This window comes from Geotrypetes seraphini, chromosome 1 (assembly GCF_902459505.1).
Source record: "Geotrypetes seraphini chromosome 1, aGeoSer1.1, whole genome shotgun sequence".
NCBI classification, from domain to species: Eukaryota; Metazoa; Chordata; class Amphibia; order Gymnophiona; family Dermophiidae; genus Geotrypetes; species Geotrypetes seraphini.
Genome location: NC_047084.1, coordinates 20076091 through 20103163, shown reverse-complemented (window position 1 = coordinate 20103163; position 27073 = coordinate 20076091). Strand labels below are relative to the sequence as shown.

The window sequence follows — 27073 nt, the reverse complement described above, 5'->3', positions numbered from 1 at the left end:
GCACAAGCTAAAATTTGCATACACTGCCTTCATTGAATGTAAATCTATCTTATGCATATTCATTTTGGGGATCCTGAAATCTTCACTGGCTAGGTGTGTCCCAAGAACTGTGTTGAGACACCCCCCTCCCCCTGCCTAAGGCAAACTAGAGTACCGTATTGGGCTCCCTTGATAATGCAAATATATTTTAAAACTCCTACAAATGGAGTCCTGTGTAGGTCTGACTGCAGATGAAAACCAGTGAAGGAGAGAGCAGCAGGCAAATGATACTGCCAGTTTCTCCTGCCAAATGGAGGGTGATGCACAGAAGGAGGGAAAGATAGACATACTGTAGGCAGCAGTGGCTCTAGTTTCTAACTCTTTTTTTTGTTAGCTTCTGATTTACCAGGGAGAGATCATCTGAGAGGGCTTCTCCAAAAACATTTGAGCCCTAGATGAATCTATTTTATCTGTGCCTTAATCCTGCCATGAAAATGTTCAGTCATCATATGATCGTGCTCTTTTAAAGCATATTGTGTTCTTTTCAGTTACCTTTTGTATTTCAATTATGTAAACTGTACACTAGGGCCCTGATTCTGCAAAGCATGTCTAAAGTTAAGCACGGTTTGGACATCCAAGATAGGTGACCTTTGTAGAATTGCGCTTAGCGCTGTTTAGACGTCCAAATTTTTAGACGTCCTTTAGAGCAGTGGTTCCCAACCCTGTCCTGGAGGACCACCAGGCCAGTCGGGTTTTCAGGATAGCCCTAATGAATATGCATGGAGCAGATTTGCATGCCTGCATATGCAGATCTCTGTCATGAATATTCATTAGGGATAGCCTGAAAACCCAACTGGCCTGGTAGTCCTCCAGGACAGGATTGGTAACCACTGCTTTAGAGAATCGGGTTTTAGGTGAGAATTAGACGTCCAAACAATGTCCTTACTGTTATAATATTTTATTATTATGATGTTATTAGAATGGCAATTTTATGGTGTTTTTCCATTATATTTGTGATACTGGGAGTTGGATTTGTTTAATACTTTTATTTATTTCTCTTCTATCAGAGAGAGTGACTGGGATTCAAACCAGCAACATTAGGGTAGAAGGCTGTAAGTTTAACCAGTGTGCTACAGAATGAGCTAGCAAGTTGCATAGCAATTGTAAACTAGGTCCTATAGGCATTGTAAAGGAGGTCTACTTTTGAGCATAGTTTGGGCTTCAGATAGACACAAGTTAGATGGACGGGACTTAGGCATAGTTTGGACGTCCTTAATGTGATCTGCTAAATAGCTCTCTGGGTTTTTATTTTTGCTTTATTAAGCTCAAAATATATTTAATAAGGCGCCACATAAACAGGGCACTTCAAAACAGATATATTGTATGCAAAACTGTCTTTTTGTGGACAAACAGCAATGTTATTTGCTAATTACAGGAAAACATTCATTAACTGAAGCAGAGCATATGAAAAAAACATAGCTTTAGGTTTCTTGCTAAAAAGCTACCCTTTTTTTCTCCAATCAGTGCTCCAATCAACTCATTACGAAAAGCAAAGAAAGCACATGAAAAAAAAAAAATATAGATTGCATACATAACTTCATTTACAAAAGGTTAAAAACAGAAAAAACAGATACAGACCTTAGCATGGCTTCTACTTCATTGCAATGGAGGTATGCAGCTGCACAATGCTGATCTCATTGTGAGATCATCAAGGTGCACCTTCAAGGATCACTAAAGTGGCAGGAGAGATGACCCATCTCTCCTGCAGCGATCCACCCCTCCCCTGATCCAATCAGGCCAGGAGAGAGCCCAAGCCCTCCTGGCCCCGCCGACATCAATCAGGGCAAGAGGGAGCCCAAGCCCTCTTGCCCCAGCGAGCCGCGACCCCCCCCCTACAAGATCGGTCCAGGAGGGAGCCCAAGCCCTCCTGCCCAGGCGACCACCCTATCCCCAACCCCCACTAAGATCTGGGCAGGAGGGATCCCAGGCCCTCCTGCCCCAATGCAACCCCCCCATGACCGCCCCCCGAACCCCTGATTGGCCCGCCGAAAACCTACTCCCACCCGCCGACCCACGAGACCCCCCGCGCCGACCCCACCCCCATCCCCGATCTCTCCCCTGTACCTGAAAAACATTGGCTGGACAGACGAGTGCCAAGCCCGTCCAGCAGGCCAGCCATCCCTTGAATGGCTGGCCTTAGGGCCTGATTGCCCCAGGCGGCTCAAACCCCGCCCACAAGTGGGGCCTGAGGCGCCTGGGCCAACCGAAATAGGCCTTAGGCACATGGGCCGGGGTGGGGTCGCAGGGTCAGCAGGGGGGTCTCGAGGATTGGCGGGTGGGGGAAGGTTTTCGGCGGGCCGATCAGGGGTTTGGGAAGGTGGTCATGGGGGGGTTGCATCGGAGCAGGAGGGCCTGGGATCCCTCCTGCCCAGATCTTAGTGGGGGTGGAGGATAGAGTGGTCGCCTGGGCAGGAGGGGTTGGGCTCCCTCCTACCTGATCTTGTAGGGGGGGTTACGTGGCCAGGAGGGCTTGGGCTCCCTCCTGGCCCGATGTCGGCGAGGGGGGGGGAGCGGAGGGGAGGGGCGGTCGTGGCTCGCCGGGGCAAGAGGGCTTGGCCTCCCTCTTGCCCTGATCGTTGTTGGAGGGGAGGTCGCGGTTCGACGTGGTAAGAGGGCTTGGGCTCCCTCCTGTCCGATCTTATTGGGGGGGAGTCGCATGGCCAGAAGGGCTTAGGCTCCCTCCTGGCCCGATCGTTGTGTGTGTGTGTGGGGGGGGGGTTGGATTCTGTAACCAGTGTTGTTTTTGACAGACACCGGTTACAGAATCCAGCTTTCAGGCGAAGGACTGGCTCCTCCTTCGCCTAAAAGCCCTTGTTTTGGGCATTTGAGACTTAGGCTTTTTTAGGTTGATTATATGGTGAAAGTTTAGATGTAGTGGTGGTCTGGGCGTTTAAACAGCTGAACATAGAGGCAGGCCATTATTAAAAAAAACCAAAAAACTCCTTTTGGACGTTTTTTTTGATAATGGACATTTTCCCTGCTTCTACTTTCAACGTTTAGATCCTTAGGTCAAAAGGGGACTTAGACGTTTTTTTGATTATGCCCCTCCACGCTTATATACTGCACCTCTCTATAAAGATAGAGCTTGGCACGGTTTACAGGAACTTTAAAATAAGGCAAAAAACATAAGAATTAGTGATTATATAGAGAGCAACGAAATTTACATTTTTGAGACTAGCCAAGTTTTAGATGTTTTCGGAATAATTGGAAGGAGACCAGATTCCGTAGCTGGGTAGGAAGGTGATTTTGAAGAAAAGAGATTTCCCTAATTTTTCAGCATAGATAACGCCTTTTAACGAGGGGAAAGGTAGTTTAAGTTTTTGAATGGATCTGGTAGCAGAATTCCAAGATAGTGGAATTAGAGGCGGAAGAGTGCCATGCAAGATCTTGAACGTTAGGCAGGCATATTTAAAGTGAACCCTAGAAATTACTGGAAGCCAGTGAAGTTTTGACAGAAGCGGGAGACATTATCAAATTTGCTTTTTGTGAAGATCAGCCTAGCCGCAGTATTCTAGATCTGCTGAAGTCTTTGAAGAAAGAATGATTGATTGTACAAGGACAGCAAAATGTTGTTGGTGGAAACAGAATCTCACTTTTCTCAACATGTGGAGACTAAAAAAACATTTTTTTTTTTTTTTTTACCAGAGAGTTACGATGGTCATTAAATGAAAGTGTAGAGTCTGTAATGACACCTAAGACTCTGCATGAGAATTCAATCTGCAGTGTGGGTCCAGAGGGTAATGAAATGAGTGAGGGTAGCTGATCTAATTTTGGGCCAAGCCAAAGTAGTTTTGTTTTGGACTCATTCATCTTCATTTGTACAGTGAGGGCCCAGGATTGCAATGAAGTAGAGGCCATGCTAAGATCTGTATCAGTTTTTTTTCTGTTTTTAAGCTTTTGCAAATGAAGTTATGTATGCAATCCACTGTTTAGTCAGAAAAAGAGGGTAGCTTTTTAGCAAGAAACCTAAAGCTGTGTTTTTCATGTGCTGTGCTTCATTTAATGGATCTTTTACTCTAATTAGCAAATAGCATTGGTGTATGTCCACAAAAATAGAAGGTTTTGCATGTAATATATCTGTTTTAATGTGCCCTGTTTATGTGGTGCCTTATTAAGGGCTCCTTTGACGAAGGTGCGTTAGGGCCTTAACGTGCGGAATAGCGTGCGCTAGCCTCTACCGCCTCATCTTGAGCAGGCGGTAGTTTTTTGGCTAACGCGCTATAGCGCGCACTAAAAACACTAGCGCATCTTCGTAAAAGAAGCCCTAAATGTATTTTGAGCTTAATAAAGCAAAAATAAAAACCCAGAGAGCTATTTAGCAGATCGTATTAAGGACTTCCAAACTGTGCCTAAGTTCAATCCATAGAACTCAGGTCTATCTGGTTTTCATTTGTCTACAATGTAGGCATAAGATGGATGCCCTAGGTCTCTCAGCGTTATGCAAATGAATCGAAGGATGCCCATATTGAAGCCTTGTCTAGACCACGCCCATTCTACGCCCATGCCTATTCCCATGCATGAGTTTTCCCAATGGGCGTCCATGAAATTGTGGAGGTACCTACAAAATGATGTCCACATCCTTTGGACGTCCATGTGCCAATTATCGCTCATTAAGACCCTTAAATGGCTCATTATCCACTTAGTTTGGATGCCTAAGTCACCATTAGACAGGACTTAGGCACCCTTTATAGAATCATGGTCTAGGAGTCTTTTGAGTTCAGTCCAAAATGCCCTCAATTTTCCAGTTATGAACAAAGTTCTAATTAAGATTTTACAGATTATATCTAGAAATCTATATGTGAACTTACTTCCTGTGTATTATTTAGAATATCGCTTGCTCTTTTTTATACAGTATTTTATTTTACTTTTTTTTGTGGGGAAGCAAGTGTTGAAGCCATTTGTTGGATCATTTTAGTAGTTCCCTTATTTTCAGTTTACGAGGGGGTGCTGAAACTTCCTAAATCCTGAGTGTTATTTTGCCACCGTAGCAGAAAAAAGACATTTTCCCCATTGACACAAAATGAGAACTCATTTATCCCCCCCCTTTTACAAAGCCATGCTGCCAAGCCACCCTTTCTGTTCCTATGGGTGGCTCACCATTTGGCAAAGCGTCTTTGTTAAAGGAGGGATTAATGCATCTGATTTTAACTGAGTTACCAAAATACAGTATAGAGGCTAACTTTTCGTTTCTTTTATTTTCACAGTGAAACTATAATGTTTCTTCATGAAATATTTCACCAGGGATTAAAAGCAAGAATAGCTAATTGGCCGACTTTAATTTTAGGTAAGTTCTTTATTCTATCAGCATTTTATCATACATTCTTATAGCTAAAATTTTTAATATATCTGAAAGCATTAATAAAAAATATTTTTGTGGATAAAAGTATTTTCATTGCAGAAGTGGAAGATTTTGATTGTTCTTCCAATATGGGAGTAGCTTAAAATGCCTTCTTTTTAAAGATGCCTTCGATTGACTTGTCCCATACCTTTTTAATTTATTTTCACTTAAAAAAAAAATTAAATATTTCCCAATTCTTTCCCTTTGTTTTTATCCTCTTTTTTTTATTTTTTTTAAGAATTGTAATTTCCCCCTTCCATCCTTTTTGTTTTACCCTTCCCCCCAAGTTAGTCAGTTTTGTATGGTTTTTGTTTATTTCAGATTTTAATGTTACAACGCTTTGAAATTTTATGTTTAGCGTTTAATCAAATTTTAATAAACTATAAACTATAACTATAAACTAAAATGTGTGACTTTTCTCCCCTATTGTGAAGAAGCATTTCTTGAGGGGAGGAGTAAATCAAACAATACACGTAGTTTTGATGATGTAAAACTGCTTATATGATTTTTTTGTGAAAAGATTATGGGGTCCTTTTACAAAGGTGCGGTACAAATACCGCACGTTAAACCGCTTGCCGTGCTAGTACCTAACGCCTCCATTGATGAGGCGTTAGGATTTTAGGCTGCCGCGGGGGTTAGCGCGTGATGAAATGTCCATGCGCTAACCCTCGTAGCGCGCCTTGATAAAAGGAGCCCTATGTGTAGAGAAAGAATTCCCAAACCTCTATGTATAACTTTTAAGTGGAAAATAATCAAAAGTAAACTATCCATTCATATATGTTTAAGTTTATTAAAATTTGATATACTGTTCCAGCTTACAACAGATCTAAACAGTGTACAATAAAATTTTAAAAGTAAAGAATACTCCCTTATTGATATTGCAATTAAACCACCTTACAACAGGGGGCACTAGCTCATGGATGCTGGGAGTAAACCAATTTAGAGTAGGTGGGACTAATCTGTAGAGACAGAAGGCAGGGCTCAGGCAGAGAGGAGTTTTAAATGCCCTGAAGCTTAATAGCTCAGGGAGGTCCTAAGTGAAGGAATCCTTCCAGGGTGTGCCTTTTGGCTGCAGTAGCTGGGGAGAGAGCTTGCAAATCTTGTAGTTAAGAATAAGTGACTGTGGCCCAGATTCACTAAAGATAGCGACTCAATCGCTGTTGGCTGAGTCTCTGGCCGATTTTTAAACAGCGATTGATTTACTATCAAGTTTGCATGCAAATGATTTTCACGGAGGTACATATCATTTGCATGCAAACTCCCCAACTCAGTCGCTCAGTGAGAAGCCTTTCACTGCTGTCAGGGCTTCTGTCAGGAGGCTTTTTTCTTTTTTTTTTTATTAGCACAGGTATTTTGCTTGTATTACACGCAAAATATCTGCCAAATGAAAAAAAAAGCCTCCCGACATCGCCCTATCCTCAACCCAACCCCCCAAAATGGGAGGAGGGATACCAACTCCCTCCTGCCATCAGGGCCCCCCACGGTCGGGTCATTCCCATTCCCTCTCCCCCGCCGCCATCATCATCGTCCCCCCCCCTCCCCATACCTTTAAGTTTGGAGCAAGAGGGGTGCTCAGTCCCTCCTCCTCCTCCGGCCTCCTCCGTTACAGTGCGGGCCATTTTTATAAATGATACTGCTGAAGGAAGAAAATCAGGAGAGGAGAGATTGATAGAGATGTTTAAATACCTACGTAATATAAATGTGCATGAGTTGAGTCTCTTTCATTTGAAAGAAAATTCTGTAATGAGAGGGCATAGGAGTAATCTGAGGAAATACTTTTTTACGGAAAGGGTGGTACATGCATGGAAAAGTCTCCCGGAAGAGGTGGTGGAAGCAGAGATTGTGTCTGAATTCAAGAGGGCCTGGGATAGGCACGTGGGATCTCTCAGAGAGAGAAAGCAAAGTTGCTTACCTATAACAGGTGTTCTCCATAGACAGCAGAGGAGTGCAGCCACACTTGATTGGTGAAGTCTCTGACTGAGCCAAACGGCATCAATACTCTCTCCCATAGCTACAGTAAGTTTTTGAGCTTACTGAACATGTGCAGGATTGCCTACTCCTCGAGCCTCCTCACCTTCACCTGTCAGTTTATTCTCTAACAAAAGAGATGAGGGGATGGCAGGCGGGCAAGTGTGGCTGCATTCCCCTGCTGTCTATGGAGAACACCTGTTACAGGTAAGCAACTTTGCTTTCTCCGGAGACAGGCAGGGGATATGCTGCCCCACTTGATTGGTGCGTTCCAAGCTGAAGAAGCATAAGGGAGGTGGAAACAGTCTATAATTGTAAGAGGTTACGCAAAACTGATTGTCCAAAGCGAACATCTTGAGCTAAGCCTTGGTCTAAGCAGTAATGCTTGGTAAAAGTATGTACAGATGACCAGGTAGCTGCTCTGCAAATATCCTGCAGTCTTTGGGCCCCAATGGAATCAGGAGCCTGTAGATGAGCTCTTGTGTAGCAAAAATGTATGCAACGTGGATTGTAAGACACAAATAATTGAGAGGATTTCCGGAGATGAGAAGTAGTTTTGAGTTAAAAAAGCAGTGCTCTTCTGCAATCTAAGGAATGAAGTTTTTCTTCTGTCTCAGAGGCATGCGGAGTTGGAAAAAATGAAGGCAAAGTGATCTAGCACTACATTGAGGTCCCACTCTGGAATAGGGGTTTTCAATGGAGGTCTAAGATTGTTGAGACCTCTCAGGAAACAAGCCATGAGAGGGTGTTGTGAGATTGGTTTACTGTTGATCAATGAATGATACACTGAATTTGCTGATAAATGAAGTCTGACAGAGTTCGTCTTGAGCCCTGAATCAGACAAATGCAGGAGATATGTGAAGACATGGTCCGGCGGGCAATGGAGCAGTTGTAAACCATGATCATGAGACCATATTGTAAAACGTTTCCGTTTTGCTGCATATGATTTCTGTGTAGCAGGTCGTCGTGCTGCAAGAAGAACTGTTTTCACAGATTGGGAAAGCGGGAGATCCGTTAGGAGTGAGCTCTCAATTTCTATGCCGTGAGACTCAGACTGTGGAGATTGGGATATAGCAGCTGGCCGTTGTGATGAGACAGAAGAGATGGATGGTCACCCAAGGGTATTGGGGGTGCATCCAGTAGATTCAGAAGCAGTGGAAACCAGACTTGTCTGGGCCACCTGGGTGCAATGAGAATGAGATGTGTCTTGTCTGCTAAAACCTTCTGAAGCACTCTAGAGATGAGAAGGAGCAGTGGGAATGCATAAAACAGAATGTGGTTCCATGTAATTGAAAAGGCATCCCTGGCTAGAGTTCGTGGTGCTGGGCACAGGGAGCAAAAGAGGGTGCACTGTGCATTGATGGGAGAAGCGAAGAGATCCACTTGAGGAGTCCTCCATTGGTGGAAGATAGATGTTAGTATTGCAGGATTGAGGGCCCATTCGTGTGGGTCGAGTTTCCTGCTGAGGGAATTGGCCAGGATATTTTGATCTCCTGGAATGTAGACTGCCCAGATTGATGCTGAGCGTCAGGGCATAGGACCAGAGGAGATAAGCTTCTCTGCATAATTTGAGGGATCCGGAACCGCTCTATTTATTTATGTAAAACATGGTCACTTGATTGTCGGTCTGAATGAGAATGTTCTTGTGACCTATCCAGTGACGAAAGCGAGAAGCACATAGAACACTGCTCTGAGTTCCAGATGATTGATGTGAAGGGATTGCTCTGATGGAGTCCACTGACCCTGTGTGCAAAGATTGTTGAGGTGAGCTCCCCACCCCTGAATGGAAGCATCGGTGATGATGCTTAGAGAAGGCGGAGGGAACTGAAAGGGACATCCTGCCTTTAGGGAGATGGAGCGAATCCACCATAGAAGGGAATCCTTGATGTTGGACGGCAGGGGAATCAGCTGTAAGCAGGTGGAATCGCTGGTTCCAGTACAACTTGAGGTGCCACTGCAATGGACGCATGTGTAGTCTGACATGTGGCATCAATGCATTCGAGGCTGCCATGTGGCCCAGCAGTCATAATATCTCTCAAGCTGGTAAGAGAGTTGACTGTCTGACTTGGGTTGATAGCCAGATGTCTTTCTTGAGGTAAATAGGCCCTTGCAGCGGTGGTGTCCAAAATTGCTCCAATGAAAGTTAGGGTACGCACTGGAGTGAATTTGGACTTATCGAAGTTGATGATGAAGCCCAGACTTTGCAAGGTATGTACCCTGGTCTGATTGGTGAAAAGAAGACGGTCCTTGGAATGAGCCAGTAATAGCCAATTGTCCAGGTATGGAAACACTATATGGTGTTGTGTTCTTAATTGTGCTGCCACCACTGCCAGGCATTTGGTGAAAACTCATTGGGCTGAACGGAAGGCCCTTGTATTGGAAATGGCAACTGAGAAATTTGAATCTGAGAAATTTCCAATGGGAAGGATGAATTGGAACATGAATGTAAGCATCCTTAAGATCTAGGGCTGATGAAGGAGATGCTGATGAAGGAGAGGCAGAATCACCGAAAGGGAAAGCATTCTGAACTTTTCCCTTTTGAGGCAGACATTGAGAGGTCTGAGGTTGAGTATTGGACGAAGACACTGTGTCTTCTTGGGGATCAGAAAAAACTTTGAGTAGAACCCCTGATTGAGTTGAATGGGTGGTATTTCTATGCATTGTTGTGGAGAAGAAGCGAGAGTTCTGCTGACAACTGAGACACATGTTGAGGAGGAATTGTGGATAGGGGTGGAGCTCTGGAAGGTATGGTATGGGATTGGAAATTTAGTCGATACTCCTGAAGCACAATATTGAGGACCTATTGGTCTGTTGTAATCTGCTGCCAAATTGAGTAAAATTGTGTTAGCCACCCCCCTACTGGAAGATGGTCAAAAACTAGGAGCAGGCTTGGGTGTCGGGAGTTGAGAAACGGCCTGCTGCTTACCACCCCGAGGACGTTGTCTAGATGCATACTGAGATGTTTGCGCACATTGCAGTGGAGCTCTGGCATAAGGTGTAAAACGTCTCCTTGGATAATACTGCTGGAAGAACTGTTGTGGCTGATATGTTCTTCTGTAGGGATAATTAGAAGAAGGATGACGAAATTGGTTAGACTGATCCGAAGGAGTTGCCGAAAGTTCTCAGCTAGTAGGGGTAAGAACATCTTCGGACACCGACTAGCCCGCCTGCTTCACAGGGCTTTAAACTAGGTAAGTCGGGGGAGGGTATCCATTCACATATTAGTGCAGAAAGGAATTATCCTGATGAGGTGAGTCGAAACTCCGCTTCCATATCCAAGGTAAGTACCCACATTGCAAACAGTTCTTTAGGAGTCACACCGACTCGGGTAGGATACGCCTCACAGGGACTTAGCAAACACAAGATATGGAGGGCCATGTATGTCAATGCACACAGTTTAGGTAACAAAATTCTAGAATTGGAGGCTGAAATAAGGAATGCCGACCTAGATGTGGTGGCAATATCTGAAACTTGGTTCACGCACTCACATGGGTGGGATATGGCTATACCGGGCTACAATCTACTTCGTCAGGACAGAGAGGGTAGGTTAGGAGGAGGGGTAGCTCTATACATTAAAGAGGACATCAAAACCACCAGGATCACAGATGTCAAGTACACCGGGGAGTCCCTCTGGGTAAACCTGGCAAGAGGCAGAGAAAAATGTCTGTATCTAGGTGTGGTATACAGACCCCCAAGACAACTGGAAGACATGGACGCAGAATTAATTGAAGACATAGAGAATATCACTCTACGAGGAGAAGCTGTACTGCTAGGGGACTTCAATATGCCTGAAGCAGACTGGAACTCATTTTCAGCGACAACCAGCGGTAGCAGGAGGCTCTTAACCTCCATAAAGGGAGCACGTCTCAAACAAATGGTAACGGAGCCCACTAGGGCCCAGGCGATCCTCGACCTGGTACTCACCAACGGGGAAAGCGTCTCAGAGGTCTCAGTAGGAGATACGCTAGCCTCCAGCGACCACAACATAGTATGGTTCAACCTTAGGAAAGGCTTCCCTAGATCAAACACGAAAACAAAGGTACTCAATTTCCGGGGCACAGACTTCGCACGCATGGGAGATTTCGTCCATCGGACGCTGCAGGACCAAGCGGAGACCGATGATGTAGAAGCTAAGTGGTTAACACTGAAATCAACCATACATGAAGCAACTAACTGCTTCATAAAATCAGTAAATAAATGACAAAGAAACAATAAACCCCAATGGTTCACTGCGGAGATCTCACACCTCATTAAGGAGAAGAAAAAAGCATTTCTCTCCTACAAGCACAAGGAGAAAAGAGAGGCAAAGGTAGAATATAGGACCAGGTCTGCAGGCACCCGCTGCTGTGTGGCAGGGACTTCAGACACCATGCACAGCAAATTTCTTCTGGCTTAACTTCCAAGATTTCCCCTTCAGTGCTAAGGTCTTGGCGGGGGTGGGCAACCACAGTCTATTTTATTGCTGTCTGACCCTGCCCACATGGGCTGCCTGTTTCCAAAACCAGGAATTCCAACCTCACTGCATAATGATCACCATGAATAAAAGAATGTATAATCTAATTGAAGGACAGCTACTACTATTACTACTACTTATCACTTATACGAGCACTGAAAAGCGTATGCAGTGCAGTATATTTTGACATTTCTAGAAGGTCCCTGCTCGGAAGAGCTTACAATCTAACTTGCACAGACAGACATGATATAGAAGGTAGGGGATGCATAACCCAAGAGGAGTTAGGAGTCAAAAGCACTTTCAAAGAGGAGGGCTTTTAAACAGGCCTTAAACACTGCCAGAGTTGGAGCCTGCCATAGGGATTTGGGCAGCTTGTTCTAAGCATACGATGCAGCAAGGCAGAAGAGATGGAGTTTCAAGCCCCTCCCCAGATGCACCGGGAAGAGGCCTAAGCTCTGATTGGCTCAGATGCATAAGGCCCCTCCCATAGGAGGGACCTTAAACAACCTGGGCCAATCAGAGCCTTAGGCCCCTTCCCGGTGCCATTTATCTACAATGCGATCAGCATCTTTGCATTTCATTTTTGAGAGAAAGTAGTGTTGATTATCACATGCAGCATCTTTGGAGATATGGTTTATAAGTATCAATAAATAAACATAAATAATGTTGATAAAGACAGAACATCAAGTAACTATGTGCTATATCAACAAATACGGAGGCACCAGATGGCTAGAATTTGAGATCTTCTTGGGGTGCTTTAAGAAGGCCATCTGCATTCCAGAGGATCACAATCAGCTGGCAGACAAGCTCATTTAAGTGTTACATCATATTGAGTAGTCCCTGAATGAGACTGTATTAACTAGCAGGACAGTATTTAAAGTGATTTAAGTGGGCAGAAGAGACCCTTGCCTGCTTAAATCACGATCTGCAGACCAGGTACTGATATTTTGTAGCACTTAATCAGGCAGTGCCCCTGAATATTGGCTCTGACCAGCCATTTTTCAAGAGGGCCGTAAAGAGGTGTTCCAGAGGTAAAGTCAGGGAGGAGCCAGTAGTTATGTGGGTTCCAGTATCCACATAGCTAAGCAACCAAACAGAACCACAAAAATAGCAGTCCTAACTTTGGTCAAGAGCCTATGTGGGTTCTGGCTGATATGCAGTGCCAGCACACACATAATTTCTGGGTTGCGGCCTGAAGCTGCTGCACCTTCTCTTGGCTCCTCTCAAGCACTGTTGTGATCCCATCCACCACCTAAGCATAGTTGAGCCCCCTGCTGACCCCCTTGAGAAAAGTTGGAAACCTTTCCTCTCACCTCTCCCCCACCCCCCGAGCAAAGGCTGACTCCCCTCTTGGCCCTCTCCCTAAATCATAGCAACCCCCCACAGACCTACCTGAAGAGGCCTGGTGTGTAGTTTGGGTTGACGCAGGCATGAACCCCACTTACTCCTGCTTCTCATGCCCCACTAAAAAAAAATGGCTGCCATGACCTCTAGTGGCATGGTTTGACTCATGAAGGGACATACAAAGATTTTCTGAGTTATGAGAGAACTAATCTTGGATGACATCACTTACTTGTGTGTTTGATTTATCTGCCTGTAGATTACAGGTAAACAAATTTGCTTTATTGCTTATTTGAAGACCAGTGAAGATGTAGATAATTAGAATAAGATATTGTTTCAATTTTCAATTGTTTTTCTAGCTGACTTATTTGATATTCTGCTACCCATGTTGAACATTTACCAAGAATTTGTTCGTAATCACCAGTTTAGCCTGCAAGTGCTGGCAAACTGTAAGCAAAACAGAGATTTTGATAAGCTTTTGAAGCAATATGAAGCCAATTCTGCTTGTGAGGGGAGGATGTTGGAAACATTTTTAACTTATCCTATGTTTCAGGTAAGCTTTCTCTGCTTGCTTTAATTGCATGTGTCCAGAAATTCAGGTGTACTATTTATTATATCATAAGAATAAAAAGTGACCCTTGCAAATTGTTGCTCAAAAGAAAAGTCATCTGGAAACTAGCACATACGTTGTATGAGTTCTTTAATTAAAAAAACATGAGTCATGCCCAGAAAAAAAAAAGATGGCACTATTTCATGACGCTTTGGTATTCCTTAATGGAAATGTACATGTTGCCATGGCTATATCTGAAGACTGTATTCTGTGAGAGACACTGTAATGATTTAATTAAATGGGAGTGTGCTCATTACGAGAGATCCCATAGCTGACAAGTGCTTAATAGATTATCAGTGTCCATGTTACACTACATTTTGGAAGAGGGGATGTTAAGCAGAAAATGATTTTCCTCAACTCCTTTGTAAGTTAATTTTGGGCAGATAAGGAAAATTAGAGGTATAAAAAGGGAATGGATGAATGGATGATGTGAGAATTTATTTTACTAGCATTATCAGTAATATGAACCTGCAAGTTCAATTCATTTGCATGCTCTAAAAGCTTTGCTGGCATTTAAAAGGCATTAATGCCATGTAGATTGTTAGCTGATTGACAGCATTATGCTGTGTTCAGGCTTTGTCCATTATTGTGCTGATTTGTCTTCAGTGATAAACTATGAAAATGGCATTACTTGATAATTCTTTTTTTTAAAAAGAAAATGTACTGTTATAAAACATTTTATTGTTTCAGTTATCATGTCAGCAGACTAGCAAAGGGAACCTGTTCTTTTCTGCTTTGCTTTTAGCTTAAAGAGAATTAAAATGTAAATGTAGAAATTTGGTCCATGTTCACATATGAGAATACTTTCTAACAAAATACTGAACAGGTTGCTGACTCATTATTTGTGTTCAGATCCCTAGGTATATTATAACACTTCATGAACTTCTGGCTCATACACCCCATGAACATGTGGAAAGAAAGAGTTTGGAATTTGCTAAATCAAAGCTGGAAGAATTATCAAGGTAAGATCTTGGGGAGTTTTAGAAGAGAGAAGCTCTTTGATTGAAGAATATTTTAATATTTTCCTTTTAATGTTTTGTATAAACTAGTTCAAAAGTAACACAAGTCTCTTTTCAGATAGGTTATCTCAGCTTTCCATTGGGAAATTGTTTTCAACTGTGTTGATTTTTGTTTAAATGTATTGTTCCCAGCATTTCATCCCCAAAAATGAGGGAACAAAAGTTATCTGTATATTGGGGCACAGATAACTTAAATCTGCTTAAGAATCAGCTACTGACATTCTAGATGAGAGGAAATTACAACTCATATGCAGAATTCAACTGTGAGTTTCATCAAGGGTTGTGTGAAAATGTCCCAGCCCTGGCTAATCTTTAGAGAATGACACGGTGACAAAATTCATCACCATTCCCGACCCCACAGGAAACCATCCCGTGTCATTCTTTAGTGTCTATCTCAACCTCAGTCCTTCTATACCAGCATTCTTCAATGCAAGATTTGAGGATCAGTGATTGTGCCCATTCGTACTGTGATTCATAAGAACATAAGCATTGCCTCTGCAGGGACAGACCAGGGGTCCATTGTGCCCAGCAGTCTGCTCTCGTGGCGACCCCCCAGGTCCATGACCTGTAAGTTCTCCACCATCTAAATTGTTTATGCCCTAATCCTGAAGTACCCTGTATAGTAACCCTCTCTCCTTAAAGAATAACATGGGGATGGTTTCCCGCAGCTATCCACATGGATGCAAACAGTGATTAATTCTGTCACTTTGTCATTCTCTACTTGAAGACCAGATATGAGGCTTGGGAAGCTAACCCGGAGCATCTGCATAGCATTTCACAACACTGACACTGATTATTGCAATGCTTTATACAATAACTTGCCCCAAAAAGAAATACGATGTTTACAAATCATTCAGAACACAGCAATAAAAGTCATTACTAATTCAAAAAAGTTAGATTATATCACACCCCTTCTAAAAAGTGCCCATTGGCTACCAATTCCACATAGGATAACCTATAAACTAGCGCTTCTGACATTTAAAATCCGACAAACACAACAACCTATCTTTCTTGACAGACTGCTGTTGCCGTATGCTTCTTCACAAACACTTAGATCAGCGGAACAAAATCTCTTGACAATTCTACTGTTGAAAATCATAAATACGAGAAGAGCGGAGATTTTCTCCATTACAGCTCCATAAATTTGGAATCGACTTCTGTCTTTCTTAAGAGAAGAAAGACAGTTAGAGAAATTTAAAATTGCTCTTAAAACATTTCTATTTAATGATGGTTTTTAATATTAAGTTTTACCATTAAGTTCAGAAACAGTTGAAATTATCCATTAACAGGGATATATAGATAGACTCTTTAAAATACCAGAAACTAGCCTTATAAGGCTAAAAAATACCTCCCCTCCTTTAATGTGTTTACCTTGAATGTTTCTTTGCTTTTAAAAAATTGTAGTTCTCCCCCTTGTTTCCTTATGTCTCTTGTAAGTCAGTATTAACATTAGTATTGTTTATATGTCTTCTTTGTATATTATTATTTTAATTTTTTTTTAATGTAAATCACTTAGAAATTATATAATCGTTCAATCAAATTTTTAATAAAATTTGGAAACTTGGATCCATTTGGCAATCCCAAGGTTGTCATTTTGAACAATTTTGTAATCACTACCGAAAGGCAAATGTTATTCTATAATTAAATTTTAGCCTTACAGTACTAAAGTTCCTCTCTCATAAGGATTTTTTCACCTGTTGACAATGTGAAAAATATCCTTGGTGAATGGGGTTTGAAATATTGCAGTTTAAGCAGGTTTCATGTCACCCTTTTTGTCCATTTGGTACAATGTACTGTATATGTCATATACATAGTTTAAAATAAGTGATCGGAATGTACAATCCATATATAATATAGTTAAAATAACATTTTGTAATGCAGGGTAATGCATGATGAGGTGAGTGATACAGAAAATATTCGGAAGAACCTTGCCATAGAGAGAATGATAGTGGAAGGATGTGACATATTATTAGACACCAGTCAAACTTTTATTCGCCAAGGTAAGTCTGATGCCTAAAATGAATGATTACTGCATAATTGATATCCTGCCTGGAAGCTGCTATAGTTCAATAAGTAAAAGCCCTATGCTCCTTTTCCAGAGGTCATGGGTTCAGCTCCTCCAGCACATATTTTAATTGTGGCATTCTACCTTGCAGGTGCACCTTGATGATCTCACAATGAGGTCAGCATTGTGCAGCTGCAAATCTCCATTTGCAATGAAGTAGAAGCCATGCTAAGGTCTGTATCTGGTTTTAAACTTTTGTAAATGAAGTTATGTATGCAATCTATATATTTTTGTCATGTGCTTTATTTGCTGAATCCACCTGTTTCAAGAATGACTTCATTGGAGCAATCTTTAGTGAGAAAAAAGGGGTAACTTTTTAGTAAGAAACATAAACTGTTTTTTATGTGCTGTGCTTCAGTTAATGGATCTTTTCCTCTAATTAGCAAATACCATTACTGTTTGCCCAGAAAAAGAAAAAATACAAGTTTTCTTTGCAGTATCTTTGTATTGATGTGCCCTGTTTATGTGGTGGCTTATTAAATGTATTTTGAGCTTAATAAAGCAAAAATAAAAACCCAGAGAGCTATTTAGGAGATCACATTAAGCAAACTGTGCCTAAGTTCCGTCCATAGAACTCAAGTCTATCTGAAGCCTATGAAGTGTTATAAAAGTAGACTTCCTTACAATGCCTATAAGACCTAGTTTTACAATTGCTATACAGCTTGCTAGCTTACTCTGTAGCACACTGGTTACACCTACAGCCTTCTACCCTAATGTTGCTGGTTCAAATCCCAGTCACTCTGTCTGATGAAAGAGAAATAAATAAAAGCGTTAAAACATATCCAACTCCCATTATTAGAAATTGTTATTATTATTATTAACAATTGCTCGTGCTTACTACCTATGGGGAATTCAGGAAACGCCTAAAAACATATCTATTCCTGAAATACTTAGGAAACCAACCTGTACAATCTTAGCCCTCAACAAACGATCGCTAGAATTGTCAATCACTAAGTCTGTACTTTGTCTATTCCATTCAATCTGTAACATTTCCAATCATTGTAAACCGCATAGAACTTCACGGTCCTGCGGTATATAAATTGTTATTATTATTACAATTATAATGAAAAACAGCATAAAATCACCATTCTAATAACATAATAATAAAATATTATAACATTAGGGACATTGTTTGGATGTCTAAATCTCACCTAAAACCTGATTCTTTAAAGGGCGCCTAAAAAGTTAGACTTCTAAACAGTGCTGAATGCCACTGAGCGCGATTCTACAAAGGACGCCTAACTTTAGATGCATTTTGCAGAATCAGGGCCTTAGTGCTCTGGGCCACGGTAAAAACCTCTACTGCAGCTTAGTAAAAAGGGTGATGGGGAGTAAGATTGTACTGGAGGTAGTGGAGAGTTAAGTGAGTTGCCTAAAATCAGATCACAAAGTGGGTTTGAACTTTGGCTTTATTGGTAATCAACCCATTGCTCTAACCTTCCATTTGGTAATGATCCTCACTCTAAAATCATATTATGTGAAATATAAACTTGGTCTCTAAAATTTACTGCTAATATTCACTGTAATACCTGCATTATACCAAAGAGAGTTTCTTTCTAGAGTTTATAGAATTATATACAGTATAGAAATCCTATAAACTCCATAAAGAAACTCTCTTTGGCATAATACAAGTTAGCATATGGCTCCTGATAAAGGAGGATGGATTGAGACATTTGGGTTTTACTTCCATTGCTTTGAAACACAGATGTCTCTATCTGTCCTCCTTACTCCCATTGGAAACTCGGATATCTCAATCCATCATCTTTTTGTCTGGAGCCATATGGTGACATTAGCAGTAAATTTCAGAGACTGAGATTATACTTCACATACCCTGTCTATATAAAGATGTGGGGTACAGCGTCTCCAAATAGGAGACGCTGTACCCATATATACCATGACAGTAATGAACGTCACTTTTAAGACAGAATATGTTATTAATGCGGTATTAATTAATGGATAGGATAACATCTTACCTGCTCTATTTCCTAATTTGTGATTTTCTTGGGTATATGTTCCCCTTTCCCGAGGGGCTTTATTTAATTTTGTCTCTTTTCCTCTAATTGTGGACTGTATTTGATGACTGTTTTCATTGTTCATTTTTTGTTTCTTAGTTTTTTAACTAAGTAAGATATATAATTTTTGTATTTCCTTTAACATCTTTGTAAAATGGGATGTAATAAAATGATAAATAAATAATTAAAAAAAAAGACAGAATATGTGAAGTATAATCTCAGTCTCTCAAATTTCCTGCTAATGTCACCATCCTATTTGCATTATCAGAGAATTTTCTACTAGAGGTCGTAGGATTAGTATGTATATAGTGTGTCTGGTTGGCTGAATGGAGACTTCTATAAATGAACAGAAAAGTTTACTGGGCTTTTCTAGTACAATTTCACATGTGTTCTGTCTTCAGCACTCTCAGATGATACAGTATCAGCCATAGCTAGACTGATTTATTCTGTTGTCCATGGAGCACTCTAGTTACAGGATTGGCTGGGTGTGTGCACATTTTTTTCTCATGTGACAACAAGTTCTAAAACCCAACAATTTTCCAGATTTGCAAGTATTTTTGTGAGTGACCATGTAAAATCTGTGAGCTGCGCTCCTAGAATTTATGTGCTGAAGAGGGGTATAGATAGAGGATTACTGCACAGGTCCTGGACCTGTTGGGCCGCCGCATGAGCGGACTGCTGGGCACGATGGACCTCAGGTCTGACCCAGCAGAGGCATTGCTTATGTTCTTAAGTAATCAGCTTAGAGGAAACATAGGTTACAGGGGTATACCTTTTCTTTATCCACCATTACTAGCCTTCTACAATAACAGTATTTTCTTGATAACAGATGGCTTTGGCATCTTACTAAGCCGTAGAACTGCAATATCTGATATGAAGTTCCTGGAAGGATCATTATCAGAAACAAAATACTATGATAAAGCAAAGTCATATCTGCCAGATGAGCCCCTGTGACATATCAATAGAATTACTGCTGCTGTGAGACCATTTTCCACTCTGACAAAATAAAACCTTAGTAATAATAGATTTACAGTCCATGTGTTTTGGCACACATATACCCTTGATGAGTAGTAAAATACACTGCTTTTATTTTTTTAGGTCTGTTATTGGAAACTTGTCCTGTTTCATCCACAGAGGTTATAATGTTATAAGTGATTTCCGCATATATAATAGTACTTTACACATTAAAATAGGAGTTTATCGAATTTATCAATTTACCCCAGTGTATACAAGCATAATAGTAATAGCTTAGAAAACATAGCACCTACTTTGATACTATAAATGTATAGGCATTGCCAGGGGTACAGAACGAGCATAGTACACTGCTTCAGTAGCTTTCAAGTCAAATCAGGCTTTTTACTTGTAGCAATGTTCAATAGCTTACAGATAGTATAATAAAATAAATAAATATGTCAGATGTATGTCAAGCAGGGCAGGCTGAGTTATTGATAGGAAAATAATGCATTTAGATTTTTTTTTTTTTGTAAATAATATACACTCACATGAATTGTTTTCTACCAGTACTTATAAGCTCAACATTATGCCTGCTTTTTGGGTAGAACATGAAAACAATGTACTGTGAGACTACTGCTAGAGGTCATGGCAGCCATTTTGAACCTGGAGCCACCACGGGCAGGAGCGAATGGGGAGCACTCCTGCCCTTCTTATACTAGACCACCAGAAACTGTTAACGTAGGCCCAGGTGGGTCTAAAAAGGGTAGGGGTGGGGTGGGAGGTAAGATGAAGCTGTCCTTTTGGGGAGCCAGTTCTTCTGGGCATGGAGACTTTTTGGGGAACCAGTTCTAGGGAGGGGGTGTCAGGAGAGAGCCATGTTCTTGGTGGTCAAGAAGGGATATGCTCATGTTCTGGGGTAGAGAGGGGGAACATTAGATTAGTGAAGATACTGAACTATCCAGTAGTTAATTGGCATTTGCTGATATTCAATTCCAAAACCCACGTAGCTAAGTACCCAAAGTTATGACAGCTTTCTGTGTGGTCCTGTCACCAGTACAGTGGTACCTCGGTTTACGAGTGCACCGGTTTGTGAGTGTTTTGCAAGACGAGCAAAACATTCGCAAAATCGGCGCCTCGGAAACCGAGCGCGCTTCGATTTGCGAGCGCCCCCCCTGCAAACTCTCACGTCGAACGTGAACTCTTTCAAGGCCCAGCACAGGAAGCAGATCTTCAGGCACCGGCACCACGCACAGGACATGCCGGTGCCGGTGCCGCTGCGGAGGCTACAGAAAAGTAAGAAGAGGGTTCGGGTGGGTTGGGGAGACCTCAGGTCGCGGCGGGGGGGTGCTCGATGGCGGCAGGGGGGGTGCCGGTTCGCAGGAGGGGCCTTCGGGGGGAGCAATGCTGGCTCTCGTGGGGGGGAGGAGCAGCGCTGCTGGCCTCGGGGGGTGGGGGAACATATCAAAGCAAGTTTCCCTTACTTCCTATGGGGAAACTTGCTTTGATATACGAGCATTTTGGATTACGAGCATGCTCCTGGAACGGATTATGCTCATAATCCAAGGAACCACTGTACTTGCATAATTCCTGGCTGCTCCCCAACTCTGCTCCCAACTGCCCCTCATTGACTGGATTTTGAATGGCTGGTTAGAATCAATTTTGGCCAATGACCTGCTCAGCTTGATTTACGCGGGTAGGAACCTATTCTGCTTGTTTAAACTATATTGATTATTAACGTCTTTGGTTTTAACACAATTACAATGTTTTTCCTGTAAACCCAAATCTTGCAGATATATTTTACTTAGATTAATTAAATACTATTCTGGCAATTTGACAAATAAATTTTAAAAGCATGTAAAAATAATTCATTGACATATGCTAATTTGAAATAACTGGAAAATACCCTTGGTTCAGGGGTAGTAATACTCCTTTTTAGTTATGAGGACCAAGCAAATCAACCCCAGCACCTGCTCTTCTTCTGGTACCCTCATTCTGATGTCATGTGGGGGCAAAGGTTGGTTGTGCCAAAGGCCTGTTGGTTCACCTCATTCCATGCCTATTCACTAAACGGCAAATTCTATAAAGTCCACCTAAAGTTTCAAGTTTATTTAAAATTTATTATACCGCCCACTCAAACCTTCTAGGCAGTGTACAAAAATGCCATAACAATTAAAATGCAATATTATCAAAAACAAACTGAGGGCAAAGACAATTTAAGGACAAGAACAAACATGAACAAAAGGGGAGAAGGGAACTACAATGATAGAAAAAAGAGAACACTTAAGGGGGAAAAAAAAAGTTGGGAGCTATAAAATAATTCTTTTTAAATTCTAAATCTAAATCATCCTTAAAAGGACATTTTAAGCTACAAAGGCATCGAGAAAAAGGAATGTCTTTAGCTTCACTTTAAAATCAATAAGTGTTAAGTTTTCACGCAGGTTGTTAGGAATACTGTTTCAGGGAAAAGGAGCATTGACAGAAAAAATTGTAGTTTTCTCATTGTGCTGATCTGTTTCAATGAGGGAACAGTAAGGAGATTGTGATCATAGAGTCTTAGTTTGATTATACGGAATAAGTAAGTTATTGATAAATTCTGGCTGGTTATTTATTTTTGTTTTATAGGTTAGTAATAGAATTTTATAGGTTAGGTGCCTACATTAAGAACATAAGACTTGCCATGCTGGGACAGACTGAAGGTCCATTAAGCCCAGCATCCTGTTTCCAACAGTTGCCAACCCAGGTTACAAGAATCTAGCTAGATCCCAAGTAGTAAAACAGATTTTATGCTACTTATCCTAGGAATAAGCAGTGGATTTCCCCAAGCCATCTCAATAATTGTCTATGAACTTCTCTTTTAGGAAATTATCTAAACCTTTTTAAAACCCTGCTAAGCCTTTTTTAAACCCTGCCACTTTCTCTGGCAAGGAATTCCAGAGTTTAATTACATGTTGTGTGAAGAAATATTTTTTCTGGTCTGTTTTAAATCTACTACTTAGTAGTTTCATCGCATGCCCCCTAGTCCTAGTATTTTTGAAAAGAGTAAAAAGCGATTCACATCTACCCTTTCTACTCCACTCATTATTTTACAGACCTCTATCATATTACTTCTGAGCCGTCTCTTCTCCAAGCTGAAGAGCCCTAGCCGCTTTAGCCGTTCCTCACAGAGAAGTCATCCTCTCCCTTTTTATCATTTTTGTTGTCTTTCTCAGTACCTTTTTAATTCTGCTACATCTTTTTGAGATACAGCGACCAGAATTGCACACAGTATTCGAGATGCGGCCATACCATAGAATTTCTACCCTTAACATATAATGCTATGCCACCACCACCAGTCAGATTTTCAGGATACTCACAATGAATATGCAATGCTCCAGCATTAAGTTTTTGCAGGTCTCCTCGGCTAATAGCAGTATTAGTGCATGACTTGCAAAAAACAAAACGGAAGAGAGTATGATGTAGTGGTTAGATCCACAGCCTCAGGAAACTGAGGCAGCTTTTTTGAAGTGAAATGCTGGCCATCGTCGACAGGTGGTATATCTCTTCCAGATTTATTTAGTATCGCTCTGATGAAGCATTAGCTGCTTTATCATTTTGTAGTCTCTCAATGTAGTATAAACAACTTAGGGATCTCATTGCATTGCACAAGGCTTTCATTTAGTGAAACATTATAGAGGAAGTTTTTTTATGTCAGTGATTATACTAACCCCTATAAATCCTCCTATTGATCTACAATTGTTATATATTGTTGGGATGGAGGAGGGGATATGAGGCTTTTTCCTACCTCGTGATAATTTTCACAATACCAAGCCGGTTTGTCAGTGCTTGCTAATCCCTATTTTGTTTCTATTTAGGGTTTTGAGATACTATTTGTGAATTACTCCTTAGCATTCATGTGGCGTGTGTGTTTACTGTGCTGCAAACATTTTGAGAGTGTGGTTGTTTGTGATTTACTGTTTAATAGTAACATTTGTTCATTTATATATTACATTCTCATTTTGACTGTTATAATGTTATATGAGCAGATCAGAACCTTGGTTTCAGGGAGTTCCCCGTGTCCCTCCTCCTATCTTTTACTCTAGAGTAGGGGTGTCCAGCCTGTAGGCCGCATGCTGCCCCGTGAGGTATTTCGTGCGGCCCCGCTTGGGGGCGATGCGGTGTTTTCCTTTGCCGCCCCCAGTTGTTTACATTCTTGCCGGATCCCTCCTCCGTCTTGCTGCAGTGTTCGCTCAAAGCTGCATTTAATTATTGCTGTAAAATGTCCAAGTGCTAAACCTTCTCTAATCTTGCCCAAAACACCCCCCCTTAAGATTTAGATGCACTGGAGACAAAACAACCAGAAAGATATCTAATAAGTCAAAAATGCCCACTTGGACGTTTTGACTAATAGACATCCAAGTGCCGGTTTATGCTGTCTTTTGAACATCTTAAAAGTGCTGCTGCATATGAAAAAGGTGTATTCTAAGACCCTACTCCCATCTTCTCCCTGTCCTCCAGCAAAGGCCCCCTTCCTTTTAAGACAGCCCCCATTTAATAGACCCCCTGACAACTCAAGAAGAAGGCCACCATCCTCCTTAAAGATGTCCCATTCCTCAACTTATTAAGGTTATCTAGCAGCTGGGGTAGGAATGATCTCCAGTCACTCCTGGGTCCTCCAGGTTCAAAATGGTGCAAGTTTCAACCTTTGTGGTAGTTTCATGGTAATACTGCTAGGAGTCAATCTGCCAAATAACAGGAGCAGTATATCAAATAAAGGTGAACTTGAAACTTGATATCAACCAATCTCTATGCGCCAGAAAGCATGTTTCAAGTCTGTACATATGTTTGTACAAGATGGAAAGCATGCAAGAAAAAAAATGTATTTAAAATATAAATGACTATATATTGACCCATAGAAAATGAACCGGTGTTTTTCTGCATTTTAATTGCAGGTTCTCTTATTCAAGTCCCTTCAGTTGAGCGGGGAAAACTCAGTAAAGTCCGCCTGGGATCTTTATCTTTGAAAAAAGAAGGAGAAAGACAATGTTTTCTGTTTACAAAGCATTTTTTGATTTGCACAAGGAGTTCAGGGGGAAAACTGCACCTATTGAAGGTATTTATGACTACATTTTTTTCCTTGTTTTTACCATTTGTTACATTAGTACTTTTACACAACTGGATACTGAAACAACATGTCAAGGCAGATCACATTTAATGTGAGCAAGTGCAGAGTCGTGCATGAGGGGGAAAAAGAATCCGACCTATAGCTATGTGATGCAGGGTTCCACATTAGGAGTCGCCACACAGGAAAAAGATCTACAGTAGGTGTCATCGTTGAGGATATGTTGAAACCTTCATAAAGGGTGGTAGATGTGAGGAAGTGGTGGAGACAGAGACTGTGTCTGAATTCAAGAAGGTGTGGGATAGGAATGTGGGATCTCTTAGCGAGGAAGAGATAATGGTTACTGCGGATGGGCAGAGTAGATGAGCCTTTTGGCCTTTATCTGCCATCATGTTTCTATGTTTCTAATGTGCAGTGGCAGCTAAGAAAGCAAATAGAATATTAGGATTTATCGGGAAAGGAATGGATAACAAAGATGAAAATGTTATAATGCCTTTGTATCGCTCTACAATGTGGCCACAGCTCAAATACCGCATGCAGTTCTGGTCGCCATATCTCAAAAAAGATATAGTGGAATTAGAAGAGGTACAGAGAAGAGTGATGGAAATGATAAAAAAGATGGGACGATTTCCCTATGAGGAAAGGCTAAAGTAGCGAGGGCTATTCAGTTTGGAGACGAGACAGTTCATGGGAGATACATTAGAGGTCTATAAAATACTGAATGGAGTAGAATGGGTACAAGTGAATCGTTTGTTTACTATGTTCAAAAATACTAGCCCTAGAGTGCATACGATGAAGCTACTAAAAAATAGATTTAAAACAAACTGGAAAAAATATTCCCTCACTCAATGTGTAATTAAATTCTGGAATTTGTTGCCGAAGAATGTGGTGAGGTTTAAAAAAGATTCAGATAAATTTGGGGGGCTTTTACTAAGGCACACTAGCCAATTTAGCACGCGCTATATTCTATGGACACATTAGCATTTAGCGTTTGTTAAATCGGCTAACGTGCCTTAATAAAAGACCCCTTTTGTAAAAGAAAAGTCCATAAGCCATTATTAAGATGGACATGGCGAAATCCACTGCTTATTCCTAGGATAAGCATCATAAAATCTGTTTTACTTTTTGGGATCTTGCCAGGTACGTGTTAGAGAGTTGCGCGGGGACAGAAATCCCACCCGTCCCCACCCGTCCCCGCCAAAGTCCCACCCGTCCCCACCCGTCCCCGTGAGGAATCCCACCCGTCCCCACCCGTCCCCGTGAGGAATCCTTCCGTCCCCACCCGTCCCCGCGAGGAATCCCCTCCGTCCCCACCCGTCCCCGCGAGGAATCCCCTCCGTCCCCGCCCGTCCATATAAACTTCAGAAATAGTTATTTCATTTAATTATGCTACTGAATTAAAGGCTCTGGTAGAAACCCATTTACAAATAAGCAAAAAGACTTTATTAATTTGAAAATATTAATTGGGAAGAATACATACTTTGCAAATGGGTTTCTACCAGAGCCTCTAATGTTTATAAATTTTTATCAACACAACTAATATACTACTTTATCCTGAAGCAAAATAAAAAAAAAGAAATATAATTCTTTTCCTACCTTTGTTGCCTGGTTTCTGCTTTCCTCATGTTCTCATTCAATTCCTTCCATCCACTGTCTCTCTTCATTCTGCATCTTCCATTTGCTCTGTTACTGTGCCTCTCCCTTTCTTCCCCCTTCCAAATTGGTCTGGCACCCATCTTCTTCTCTCCGCTCCCCCTATAGTCTGGCAACTGTCTTCTCCCTACTCTCTCTTCCCCATTTCCTTTCAGCGTCCTTCTCCCCCCATCTTCCCCATGCCCTGTCAGCGTCCTTCTCCCCCTCTGTCTTCCACATGTGCTTTCAGTGTCCTTCTCCCTCCTCTGCTTCCCCATGTCCTTTCAGCGTCCTTCTCCCTCTCTGTCTTCCCCATGACCTTTCAGCGTCCTTCTCCACCACCCCCCGTCTTCCCCATGTCCTTTCAGCGTCCTTCTCCACCCCTTTGTCTTCCCCATGTGCTTTCAGCATCCTTCTCCCCCCTCTGTCTTCCACAAGTGCTTTCAGAGTCCTTCCCCCCCCCGCCCTTCCCATGGCCTTTCAGCGTCCTTCTCCACCCCCCCCCGTCTTCCCCATGTCCTTTCAGCGTCCTTCTCCACCCCTT

At 41.7% G+C, this 27073-nt stretch overlaps 1 protein-coding gene across 6 annotated transcripts in view; it reads left to right on the top strand.

Moving 5' to 3' along the window:
• The window catches only part of RASGRF2 (Ras protein specific guanine nucleotide releasing factor 2), a 422861-nt gene that overhangs the window by 190575 nt on the left and 205213 nt on the right, over positions 1–27073 (top strand). For all 6 annotated transcript variants that reach the window (XM_033924793.1, XM_033924646.1, XM_033924482.1 and 3 more), the window contains exons 6-10: positions 5244–5323; positions 13499–13692; positions 14602–14711; positions 16650–16768; positions 24728–24888. In XM_033924793.1, the coding sequence (XP_033780684.1) occupies positions 5244–5323; positions 13499–13692; positions 14602–14711; positions 16650–16768; positions 24728–24888 (664 nt within the window). The remainder of the gene's footprint in view (positions 1–5243; positions 5324–13498; positions 13693–14601; positions 14712–16649; positions 16769–24727; positions 24889–27073) is intronic.